This window comes from Gadus morhua, chromosome 21, assembly GCF_902167405.1.
Source record: "Gadus morhua chromosome 21, gadMor3.0, whole genome shotgun sequence".
Taxonomy (NCBI): Eukaryota; Metazoa; Chordata; class Actinopteri; order Gadiformes; family Gadidae; genus Gadus; species Gadus morhua.
This window is the reverse complement of record NC_044068.1, coordinates 3,240,225-3,253,876: the sequence shown is the minus strand read 5'-3', so window position 1 is coordinate 3,253,876 and position 13,652 is coordinate 3,240,225. Positions and strand designations below refer to the sequence as shown.

Sequence of the window (13,652 nt, the reverse complement as noted above, 5' to 3'; positions counted from 1 at the left end):
GGAGTGCTGAGGCGGTCACTCGATGCTGCTCTAATCAGAACGCTTAAACCCTTTTCTGCGGTTCTAAGAGGATTCTTTAAGGCTGTGATGGCTGTTAGGGTCAGTATTACCTAGTTCTCAGCAGATTGTCTCTCTCCACACTCTCCCTTTCTGTCAGCAGCCCTGTTTATTGCTCTGACGTCGTGGATTTAAACAGCTGAAAGTTGTCGATGCGCTAACCGACAGATGTCGTATTACATCCATCAAGCTAAAATTGGATAAATGCTCTTTTTGCCATGAAGGTGCCATCGCAATATTCCAAGAAACGTCCAGACTCTTGGTCATGCCACATTTGTTCTTGTCCTGTAATGTTGTAGATGAAGAATAACAGAATTAAGTCTCTTTGGTCTTTCTGAAGACCATCAAAGTTCGGTTTAGCGTTTGAGGGCCACCGGCCCTCAAACGCACAAACCTCTGATGTAACCACCTGATATAAACACCAGTGGCTCAGAAAAAGGAGCCCTGAAAGGAGACCGTCAGCCTCCAATCCCGCTGAGAACCACAAGCCTCTCGCTCCAGACTCTCTCTCCTCCATTGTTCCATCGTGACTCAGCAGATCTTAGGCGTGTCTTTTAATCGGAGGCCTAAACGTCCAATTAAACTCTCTGCGTGGTTAAACCGGAGATAAAGCCCGGATCTCAAGATTACTCTCTCGCTTACTATCTCACTCCCAATCTAACAGTCTCACTCCATATATTTTTCAATCACTATCTACTGTCTCCATCCCTATCTAACTGTCTCACTCTATGTCTAACTGTCTCACTCCCTATCTAACTGTCTCAGTCTATATCTAACTGTCTCACTCCCTATCTAACTGTCTCAGTCTATATCTAACTGTCTCACTCCCTATCTAACTGTCTCAGTCTATATCTAACTGTCTCACTCCCTATCTAACTGTCTCAGTCTATATCTAACTGTCTCACTCCCTATCTAACTGTCTCAGTCTATATCTAACTGTCTCACTCCCTATCTAACTGTCTCAGTCTATATCTAACCGTCTTACTCCATATCTGACTGCCTCACTCCCTGTCTAACTGTTTCACTCCATATCTGTCTCACTACTAATCTAACTATCTCACTCCCCATCCAACTGTCTCACCCCCTATCTGTCTCAGTTCCCATCTAACTGTCTCACTCCCAATCTAACTCTCACTCCCTATCTGACTGTCTCACTCCCTATCTAACGGTCTCGCTCCCTATCTGACTGTCTCGATCCCTATCCAACTGTCTCACTCCCTATCTAACTCTCACTCCCTATCTGACTGTCTCACTCCCTATCTAACTGTCTCACTCCCTATCTGACTGTCTCACTGCCTCTCTGTCTCAGTCCCCATAGTCTGAGGACCGGTATGCTCTGAAGAACCAGGTCTTCCTCGGCGTTGAGTGGTTTATCTTCATCCTCTGACTGATCATGAACCAGGTCTTCCTCTGCGTTGAGTGGTTTATCTTCATCCTCTGACTGATCATGAACCAGGTCTTCCTCTGCGTTGAGTGGTTTATCTTCATCCTCTGACTGATCATGAACCAGGTCTTCCTCTGCGTTGAGTGGTTTATCTTCATCCTCTGACTGATCATGAACCAGGTCTTCCTCTGCGTTGAGTGGTTTATCTTCATCCTCTCTCTGACTGATCATGAAGCTGGTGAAGATAATGGCAGTTTATCACGTCAGAAGGGGCGTGTCCAGGAACAGGAAGTGGGCGTCTGGAATGACGGCCAGACCCCCCCCCCCTCCCCAGGGGGCTGAGTGATCCCCCCCCCCCCCCCCTCTCCAGGGGGCTGAGTGATGACTAGAGGTTATTGACCTCCCTAGACCAGATCAGTCGCTCCCAGAGCCACAACAAAAAAAAGTAGCACAACTGACCCAATCTGTTGATGATCGGCCTATAATTAGATCACGTTGGCTATGTAATCGCTGACAGCAGGGGACATTTCATATTGGTTGGTGGAAACTTGGACATCATAGCGTCCTTTGGCTTTTGTTGGGACTCAGGACACGCAACTCAAAATTGGGACTGTCGTGGCAAACACGGGACACACGGTCACCCTATCTCAAGCGATAAAAAACCGTGGCTAGCGACTAAAAAGTGTGTTTGACAACAACGCGCAGGCCGCACTAGCACTAAACTTTGATGTCAAGTAGTGGACCACAAAATATCATCCCGCGGGCCTCAATTGGCCCCCGGGCCGTGAGTTTGAGACCCCTGCCTTAGATCGACCAGGGGATTTGGTTGAAAAACTGATCTACATTGCTTTATTATCTTCTCAATTCATTGTTTTCGATTGTTACTTATGCACTCATGAAGTGAGCCTTTTATTTCTGACGCTGTTCTCTAGCTTCTCTTAGTTTTTGTCGTCCTCTCCTGGTGGGCAGGTGTTGCTGTAACACCTGTCTGTGTTCTGGGTGAAGGACGTCTCTGCACCGCTAGTCCACAGCTGGACCACCAGGGGGCAGCATGTTCCAGTCTATTCCGTTGAGCTGCATCCTCTTTTCAGCCCGTCAGACTCATAAGCTCATTCATCAGAATCATCCGTTCAATTTGACCTACAACCCGGGTCACCTTTCCAGACAGACAGATCATATTTAAACAACAAGAGATCCTGGATCACGCACCGTTGGAACGAAGGATTCTACAGATATGAGGCCAAACACACGGTCGCCTTCTGAATGAATACACTTCATATTACATGATGTGAACGGGTTTATGACCCTTCGTCTCCAGCCGTTTATAATCTCATGTTCAGATCCTGATTCGAGCACATCGTGTGACAGTTGGGTTTCCTGTTAACTCAAAATTAGATAACACATTGCAATGCAAGAAAGTTCAAGTTCGCTGCGTGGAGTGGTTTATCTTCATCCTCTATCTGACTGATCATGAACCAGGTCTTCCTCTCCGTTGAGTGGTTTATCTTCATCCTCTCTCTGACCACGAAGCTGGTGAAGATAACGGCAGTTGATCAGGAAAGGAGAGTGTTAGGGTAAGGTAGGCTAAGTTAGGGTTGGGTTGAAAGATGTCAGTATGGTGTTAACATAAGGATTTGATAATGATAGCTGCTAGAAATATGCTTCCTCAACTTTCAACTTTTGGATAAAATAAAAAGACGGTTTAGTGTTGAGGGTGTCTGACCCTTATCTGAGAGGTTCTGGGTTCGATGCCCAATGTCGGAAGCCTTCTTGGAGGCCTCCTTGAGTCCAGGCGCCCTTCATTATGCCACGATCTCAACCAGTGGAACTCCTTGGATGAAGAATCTGCTCAGCGGCTCGTTGACAAGATAATAACGAGATGATGACGAGCTACTAACGAGCTAGCATGTCCGCCATCCAATCCACCACTGAGTTAGCTTGGTTCTCCAGGGCTGTGCGGCTCTAACTCCTGGCGTGTGTGTGTGTGTGTGTGTGTGTGTGTGTGTGTGTGTGTGTGTGTTTGGTGTCCCCTGGGAGCAGAGGACGCCGGGACCTACTTCCCCAGCGTGAAGCGAGACCCTGGGCGCTACCTGCAGCCCTGCTCCGAGGAGGTGAAGGCGTGGCTGCGCAGCATGAAGGAGGCCGGGAAGGTCCTGCTGCTCATCACCAGCTCCCACAGCGACTACTGCCGGCTCATCTGTGAACACGTCCTGGGGTGAGGGCCAGACGGACCCGGACCCCTGCCCTCTGGGCCCCTGTACCCCAACACCCTTTACTGGGGCCCCTGTACCCCAACACCCTTTACTGGGGGCCCCTGTACCCCAACACCCTTTACTGGGGGCCCCTGTACCCCAACACCCTTTACTGGGGGCCCCTGTACCCCAACACCCTTTACTGGGGGCCCCTGTACCCCAACACCCTTTACTGGGGGCCCCTCTACCCAACACCCTTTACTGGGGCCCCTGTACCCCAACACCCTTTACTGGGGCCCCTATACCTTATTATTTGGACATTATACCTTAATACTTAATACTATGACAGCACAGCAACATTTGTTCAATCACAAACAAACACACACACACACACACACACACGCCTGCGCGCGCACACACACACACACACACACACACACACACACACACACACACACACACACACCCTGCATGCGTACACACACAGAGAACACACACATGGTTGAGTAGAATTCCAGGTCTGGACCCTCAGGTCTGGAGTTTTTCCCCCAACTTCCGGCATTCCTTACAGTCCTGGCATGCCTCTGGTGATTCAAACGCTCTCCTCTCCTCTCCTCTCCTCTCCTCTCCTCTCCTCTCCTCTCCTCCTCTCCTCTCCTCTCCTCCTTAATAATAATATTACTACTTTACAGGGAAGTTATACTAAACTCAATGATATTGATACTATACTACTTAAAACAGGGAAGTTGAACTTAACCTAATAATACGACCTTAGACTAAGATGGAAGTTATTCCCTAGCTCTTTGATAATGGAGTAACTTGTACCTCCTACACTGCCCCACCGTGGGAGCCAGGCCGCCACCTCCGGCTGCCTTAACAGCTCTGTCTTTATAGGTCTGGAGTCCAGTCACACAAACCCCTTTTGTCCCAGCCGGCTCTCTGTAGCGTCTGGTTCAGACCCCACTTAGCAGAGTCAACCCGGGGCTTAGGGCTGTTGCTACGGCCAGAGCCACACTCACGCCTCATCACGCAGGAGGGAACGATAGCCACATCACACCCATGGACCCACGCGGTGAGCCACGCTGCTGCCGGGGCTGGAGCAGGAGAGAGCTAGAGAGCACACGCTGTTCATCTGGACGTCTGGGGCACAAGCACCGGATGGCAACAAGGATTCAAAGGAGATGGGTTTTAGATGTTATCTTTTAGATAATTACTGTGGAGAGATATCAGTTTATTAATTTTGAGAGATTTAGAGAGATTGTGGGGCGGTAGAGTAGTAGCTTGGGAGGTAGAGCGGGTGGACTGGTAACCGCAAGGTTGCTAGTTTGATACCCGGCTCCTCCTAGCTGAGTGTCAAGGTACATAATACAATACACTTTATGATACATAATAATATGGGTTAGGTTTAGTTTAACCTAAGGGTTAGGGTTAGTTAACCTAACCTAACCTTAACACTTCTAGGGGTTAACCTAGCCCTAGGGTGAGGGTTAGTTTAACCTAAGGGTTAGTTAACCTTACCTAACCTTAACACTACTAGAGTTAACCTTACCCCTAGGGTTAGTTGGGGGCGGGGTTTTTCCTGGATCTCAGAGTGACTCGAGGCTACTCCCCTCTTAACCACTTCCTGCCAAACGGCAGACTGGCCGTTCTGTTTCTCCCAGCCTCCTCCCCCTCCTCCTCCTCTACCTCCTCTTCCCCCCTCTCTGCTGGAACAACATCCCCCCACCCGACCTTTGACCCCACCAGCATGTGTCACCTCCCATAGAGAAGGCATGTTGGGTCCTGGCCCAGCTGTGTGTGTGTGTGTGTGTGTGTGTGTGTGTGTGTGTGTGTGTGTGTGTGTGTGTGTGTGTGTGTGTGTGTGTGTGTGTGTGTGTGTGTGTGTGTGTGTGTGTGTGTGTGTGTGTGTGTGTGTGTGTTAGAGTAGCTGCTCTCGAGGTTCCGGTCGTCATGCCAACGTGACTGAGGAAGTGAAGGCAGACCCTTTATCTGTCAGACTCTGGGGGCCGCGGGCCACTCAGCGCCCACTGGGAGGGGGGGGGCTCCCACTGGGGGGGCTTCCACTGGAGGGGCTCCCACTGGGGGGGGCTTCCACTGGGGGGGGCTCCCACTGGGGGGGGGCTCCCACTGGAGGGGCTCCCACTAGGGGGGGCTCCCACTGGGGGGGGGGACTCCCACTGGGGGGGGGTCCCACTGGGGGGGGCTCCCACTGGAGGGGCTCCCACGGGGGGGGGGGGCTCCCACTGGGGGGGGGGGTCCCACTGGAGGGGGGGACTCCCACTGGGGGGCTCCCACGGGGGGGGGGGACTCCCACTGGGGGGCTCCCACGGGGGGGGGGGCTCCCACTGGGGGGGGGTCCCACTGGGGGTGGGTCCCACTGGAGGGGGGCTCCCTTTAGGGGGGGCTCCAGGTGTGCGGCCATCCTGATTCCATGTGTTTCCATGCTGTTACCATTCAATGGAAACACATGGAATCAGCATGGAAACACATGGGTGTGTTTCCATGCTGATTCCATGTGTTTCCATGCTGATTCCATGTGTTTCCATGCTGATTCCATGTGATTCCATGTGTTTCCATGCTGTTTCCATGCATTTCCAAAGCTTTAATCGGGCCCTTCAGCATCAGCCTCGGGTGAACGTACAAAGTTCACAAAATGCCTAATGGTACCTTAATACTTCATACTTAACACTTAATACTTAGTACCTACCCAGTACATAAAGTATGTCTCATGTTGTTATCCACATGAAAAAAGCAAATGGTTCTCTGCTGTTGGCTAGTTTTGTTAAACAACTCCCTAGCAAACGTTGACATGTTTACCTCGTCTGTTGATGTTAGCTGTTCTCGTGGTTAGATGTGGAATATTTGCCGAGCATCAACACAATGATGAAGAATTAAAAGAGTCTGAATCACTACACTGTGTGAAGGAGGTGAAGGAATAGGTTTATATTCATCCGTCTACCTTCCTTGATGAGGATTTGATCAAATACTTAGTCATCACCGTCATTTGGAGAAAAAAAATTGGAGATCTTCATGAGGATTTAACGAATTAGAAGATTATAAATGTTGCATTTAAATAAGAGTAACAAATAAGATAAATAACGACGGAACGATATGCGTTTCCATGCTGTTTCCATGCGTTTCCATGCTGTTTCCATGCTTATTCCATGTGTTTCCATGCTGTTTCCATGCGTTTCCATGCTGTTCCCATGCTGTTCCCATGCTGATTCCATGTGTTTCCATGCTGTTTCCATGCGTTTCCATGCTGTTCCCATGCTGTTTCCATGTGTTTCCATGCTGTTCCCATGCTGTTTCCATGCTGTTTCCATGCGTTTCCAAAGCTTTAATCGGGCCCTTCAGCATCCGCCTCGGGCAAACGTACAAAGTTCACAAAATGCCTAATGGTACCTTAATACTTCATACTTAACACTTAGTACCTACCCAGTACATAAAGTATTTCTCATGTTGTTATCCATATGAAAACAGCAAATCGTTCTTAGCTAGTTTTGTTAAACAACCGCCTTGCAAACATTGACATGTTTACCTCAGTCCAAACAAATGCGTGTGTTGATGTTAGCTGTTCTCGTGGTTAGATGTCGAATATTTACCGAGCATCAACACAATAATAAAGAATAAAAAGAGTCTGAATCACTACACTGTGTGAAGGAGGTGAAGGAATAGGTTTATATTAATCTGTCTACCTTCCTTGATGAGGATTTGATCAAATATTTAGTTATCACCGTCATTTGGATTTAAAAATTTGGAGATCTTCATGAGGATTTAACGAATTAGAAGATTATAAATGTTGCATTTAAATAAGAGTAACAAATTAGATAAATAACGACGGAAAGATATCAATATTACACGTAAAAAAAAAAAGGAAGGTAAATAAATAAACTGCATGTCAACATTCAGAGTGTTTATATGGGGTACATTAGTAATCCATGCATTGATCGTCGTTACAGACTAACGAGGTCAGGGTCAGGTAACCCCTCCTACTGGGTCAGGGTCAGGTAACCCCTCCTACTGGGTCAGGGTCAGGTAACCCCTCCTACTGGGTCAGGGTCAGGTAACCCCTCCTACTGGGTCAGGGTCAGGTAACCCCTCCTACTGGGTCAGGGTCAGGTAACCCCTCCTACTGGTTCAGGCCTCGGGGCCCCCTGTCTCTTGGCCTCCTGTCTCTGGGCCACGGGGCCTCCTGTCTCTTGGCCCCCTGTCTCTTGGCCTCCTGTCTCTGGGTCCCGGGGCCTCTGTCTCTGGGCCCCGGGGCCTCTGTCTCTGGGCCCCGGGGCCTCTGTCTCTGGGCCCCGGGGCCTCTGTCTCTGGGTCCCTCTCTTCCCACTGTGGGCCTGGCGGGTAGAGAGCCAGTGACGGTCAGCTGTGAGTTGTGGCCTAGCGAGGCCCAGGGGCTGTGACTCACGGCTAGCCGCCACATCCTCCTGGCACCGCTAACTGGCATAGCTTGGCATCGCGAGCTAGCTTTAAGCCACTATGCAGTGGCCTTCCAGCCTCTAGGCTAAAGATGCTCGTCATCTAGCCATCTACCCAACATCATGGTGACTGTGTACTTATGAACACAATGAAAATATCGGAAATAACTGCTACACAGTATAGCAAATAAAGTGAGCTAGACCATTGGCACCAGAATGGTGGATGAGTGGGCCGATAGTGTACAGTCCTTTAGTATGAGGACGTCTCAGAGGACTCCAGGCCGGACAGCCCTCAGCTCTCAGAGGACAGAGGGGGGAGGAGACCGTGGGAACTGAGCCCCAACGGGTGCTTCCTTTCCTTAAACATGAAGAATAACAATTCTATGGAAAAATACAAGTGAAGTAAAAAAAACAATCCATTGTTCTTTAGTCGTTTTAGCTGTTGCTTTTATCCTTTTAACTTTTTTAGATGAATGAGCAGAACCTTCGGGCTGCGTTCCAAACACCTTCAGCCTTGCTAGAACATCATCCATCCACTAGAAGTCACTGCACTAGCTAGCATGCTCCGATGAGTAGCTTAGTGCAGTGCTTCGTCGCGCCAGCTTCCTCAAATGCAGTGGCGCCATCAACTCGTCACAACGTTTATTCTGAGGACCGGTCGGAGGTCGTCCACCGGCTAACGGCCATCTTGTTTCTGTGCTACAGGAAGGACTACGAGGATCTGTTCGACATCATCATCACCAACGCGCTGAAGCCCGGGTTCTTCTCCCTGGTTCCCCACCAGCGTCCCTTCAGAACCCTCGGTGAGCGTCCTGTCCACCCCCCCCCGCCCCGAGAATGTCCCGATAAACAATACAAAGGACTTTACTATAAAGTTTGCTGAATGCCGTCAAGGTATCCGTTAATATGTACGTCATAATGTCGTTTTCATACATTAATACGATATGTTACGATATACGGTACGATAAACGTTACAATACACATTACGATATTCGTTACGATGCCCCGTTACGATACGTTACAATATATGTTACGATATGCTTTACGTTAAGTTACGATACACATTACGATGTACGTCACGATATACGTTTTGAAATGCGTCACGAAATACGTTCCGATATGCGTTGAGATACGTTACGTAATATGTTACGATATATGTTACGATGTCGTTTTCATTCATTACTAGTATGTGTTACAATATACTCTATGATGTACGTTATGATACGTTACGATATACGTAACGATAAACACTGATTTACCTTGTTGAAATACGCTGATATTTGCGCGACGTTAATCGTTGATTTAGTTCTGACATACACTACGATATACGTTGCAATATATGTTAGGATATACATTGCAATATATATGTTATGCTATACGCTGCGATATGATATGCATTACGCCGTTACAGAATATGTGTGTAAAGTCTTGGTCCAATCACAGCCCTCGGTCGTACCGGTACGTTTCAATCGCTTCCTATGGAGTACTGCAGTCCCGAGGTGGGTTCAAAGCCAGGGGTGGACCGGCACATCCGGAGGTTCGGGAGATTTCCCGAGTGGCCAGACCATTGCAGGCAAAGCCGGCGGGCGGTCATTTTTCAATTTAAGAAAATAAGAATTAATTGAACCCAACTATTATGTTCAAATAAACGTACAGCTATGATGTTTGGGGTCAATTTGACCCGAGCAATGCAGAAAATTACTGTAACTAAAAGTCTTAAGTAAGTTTCTCTCTCAGCTACCGTAGGCCTCTCTACTGACCATCTTTATAGCCCAGTAAATAATACATGACTGCCCCTAACCTCCCCTTATACATCAAGTATTGATTGAATATGACTATTGGGAAATATGCAAATCACTGTACGATCTCATTCATTGACCTAAAGTGAAAAGCACCCCATCCCACATACTGCAAGAATTACCAGAGGTCTCGCGGTTATATGTTTGCCCTAACCCCCCGTGCTGCGAGAATGATCAGAGTTGTTGAGAACTGTCGGTGAGCTCTCGTGGGAAATATGTCCTGCCTCTCCCATTGCTTCTTGAATGATCAGAGATCTTGTGGGAACTGTTTTCTCCTCACCCCCCCCCCCCCCACACACACACACAAGGATGGACACACGGAAAACAGACACATACACACGCACAGATGGACACACACACATACACACACACACACACACACACACACACACACACACACACACACACACACACACACACACACACACACACACACACACACACACACACAGAGAATAGAATAATAGTGCTGACAAAAAATCCGAACAAAAAAACACAATTTCTAATATGTTGTACATGTACAAGATTGCTTATCAAATATCTGCCTGTGATCTTCACAAAAATTCTGACCACACGCACATCCCTATGTTGACATGTAGTTGCATTGCACATATCCACTGGGTAAGGACTAGTTTTTATTATTTTACACAGTGGCAAAATTCTAAACGCGCTATTCCTGCGGTCTCAGTAAAGGCCTCTCCCTCCCAAAGTCCCGGGCTAAATTCTTGTCCCAGTAGATCCCTGTTCCCAGCCCTATATAGTACTGTAGGTTCACAGCCCTATATAGGGGCTGTAGGTTCACAGCCCTATATAGTACTGGATGTTCCCAGGTCGGTTCACAGCCTTTGTAACACAACGTATTTGGTCAGTTTATAAACAAACGTATCAATCAGTAAAGCAGGTAAAAAATGTATATTTAGACCTAAAACCCTGAAAGCATTCAGCGCTGGAGGTCAAAAGCAGGCGGGAATTCTTGTCCAGGAATTCTGCCCTCCTCTGGAATGTCATCAGTGGACAGGGAATGGAAGTGTGCTGCAGATCCAGCTGCTGCAATGTTCCCCTTCTCTGTCTCTCTCTCTCCCCCTCACTCCTCTCCCCACCCGCTCTCTAAATATTGCCACGTTGTCAGAAGACCCTGTTGATGATTCCTGTAGGATCTAGTAGGGTTCTCCTCTCTCCCGCTGGTTCTTACCCTGGTCATCCAGTGACACATGGATTGGTCAGTTAATGACCTTTATTTTGAACTTTATTTTTAAGGACGCAATCATTTCCCACCGTGTTCCGAGATGTGTGGCTCTTCAATGTCTAGGATGAGGGAGAGTTTTAAAGCTATGAGTGCAGAGCCGCTCAGAGCGGGCCAGTTGGGAACGTTTATCAAGAACCGCACATCAGAACCACTGATGAGAACCACTGATGAGAACCACTGATGAGAACCTCTCATCAGAACCACAGATCAGAACCGCTCATCAGAACCACTGATCAGAACGGCTCATCAGAACCGCTCATCCGAACCTCTTTCTCTCGAACCCCTCCTAAGAACCGCTCATAAGAACCAATCTTAAGAACCTCTCATGAGAACCTCTCATCAGAACCTGATCAGAACCACTCTTAAGAACCATCAGAGCCTCTCCACCTTTACACCGCGTTCCCTTGGGTTCCCAACGATACGCTGAGTGAAGTGGAGCCATATGGACAGACACACTTTAATATAACGGTCTACATCTAGCGTCCGAGTGCGGACAGTGAAGCGCTCCGCGTGTTGCCCGTTCCCCGTGCGGCTGTTTGTTTAGAGGCTGATTCATGTTGAATGAATCCTCGCGTTCGCCGCCATAGTCACACCACGTGTGAAGAAGAGCAGACTGGTTCTAGAGATATGTGAAGGACACACGCACGCACGCACGCACACACACACACACACACACACACACACACACACACACACACACACACACACACACACACACACACACACACACACACACACACACACACACACACACACACACACACAGACTGCTGGCTTCAGAGGGCGCTGGTGTGTTGTCTGTTGGAAGCTGCTGCACACATGAGATGCAAGCGCCTGGATCTCTACGGCTGAGGCGAGCCAGGCTCTTAAATATTGACTTTAGGTGGCAGGCCTGTATGCTGGGGGTCTCAAAGCACAGAGCAGAGAGTCCTCACGGAGGGCTTATCTAGATCCTGGCTCTGTTTAACACGACAGCTCTCAAACCATTTACTGCCCCCCCAATCTCTCTATCTCCTTATCGCTCACGTGCTTTCAGTACCTCTCTCAGTCTACCTGCCTTTCTTCTGCACTCTCTTTTTTTAGCTCTCTTAGAGTGCAGTGTCTCTCTCTCTCTCATTCTATTGCAGACTCTTTGAAACTCTCTCTTTTTGGCTCTTTTCTCTCCATGCCATTCTCTCAGAATTGTTGTCTCTGAATCCTCACTGCTGAGGTCTCCGCTGTGTGTGTGACAATGTGTCGGGCCCGTCTCACCTCTGCAGAGTAATGCCCTAGTACCCAGGCCTCCGGTCTTTAGACACGCTCTCATACTGCACTGCCTTCCAAACCTGTTCTAATGCATCATGGGAAGGAGGACTGGAAGAGGTTACCCAGCATAGTTGCGCTGTGTGTGTGTGTGTGGCAGCATCAGTGTGTGTATCTGTGTGAAGTATCAGTGTGTGTAACTGTGTGTGTGTAACTGTGTATCAGTGTGTGTAACTGTGTATCAGTGTGTGTAACTGTGTGTGGTATCAGTGTGTGTAACTGTGTGTGGTATCAGTGTGTGTAACTGTGTATCAGTGTGTGTAACTGTGTGTGGTATCAGTGTGTGTGTGTGTGGCACTAATGCAGACCAGCCTCCCTCTGGTTCCACTCAAGTTCTGAATCTCCCTCCGTTGCCGTGGTGACGTAACGGCGGTCTGTTTTGACCGTGTCAGCAGGTCTGGTTCAGCTCTGAGCCACAGCCAGTAAATTCATCCCTCACTTAGCAGTCAGGGTGAGAGGTTGAGCCTCACCCTCACCCTGTAGCTACGCTCTGCGTTGAGTGTCGGGATGGAGTTTTAAATCAGAATATGATCTATTTTCATGTGTTTTGATCGTAAAGTCGAAAGGTTATTTTGTGTCGCTTTACGAAATGCATGTCAAACAAAGGTAAACAAATAGCATTCCTCAGTCATAGCCTTGTCCTCCAAAGATGGCCGCCGCATGACCCCCCCCCCATCCTCCTCCATCTTTGTGGTACAGTGGACGACGTGGAGGAGAGCGAGGGCCTGCAGGCGCTCGACAAACCCGGCTGGTACTCCCAGGGGAACTGGCCTCACCTCCACCAGCTCCTCAAGACCATGACGGGCAAGCCGGAGCCCAAGGTAGGCTCCCCATCCCGTCCCAGCCAGGGTTTCCTTCCAACCAGGGCTCCATGGAATGCCATGTCTGTCAGTATCAACCAAATAAAAACACCAACCCTATTGCTGGAGCTCAGGGCCGCTGCTGGAGCTCAGGGCAGCTGGAGCGTTCCTCACGCAGGTGTCAGGAGCTTCTCCGTCGACCGCCAAGCCGCCGGGCAAAGGGCCGGGCTCGCCTGCCAATCATATCGCAGGGATCTCACCCTGGCGTGAGACGGGCGCACCTGCAGGCCGCTGGCATATCTCTCTACTATCCCTCCCGTGTCAGTCAGTCAGTCAGTCAGTGAGTCAGTCAGCCAGCCAGCGTCAGTAGAGTCTAAACCAGTTTCAGGTGACTTAAGCTCCCTGAGATGTGATCATAAGAGGTGTGGTTGATCTCTAAGCTGCG

At 48.9% G+C, this 13,652-nt stretch overlaps 1 protein-coding gene across 1 annotated transcript in view; it reads left to right on the top strand.

Moving 5' to 3' along the window:
* Positions 1 to 13,652, top strand: part of nt5dc1 (5'-nucleotidase domain containing 1) — a 41,753-nt gene that overhangs the window by 21,439 nt on the left and 6,662 nt on the right. The window contains exons 7-9 of the mRNA XM_030345495.1: positions 3,482 to 3,656; positions 8,766 to 8,863; positions 13,107 to 13,228. Of these exons, the coding sequence (XP_030201355.1) occupies positions 3,482 to 3,656; positions 8,766 to 8,863; positions 13,107 to 13,228 (395 nt within the window). The remainder of the gene's footprint in view (positions 1 to 3,481; positions 3,657 to 8,765; positions 8,864 to 13,106; positions 13,229 to 13,652) is intronic.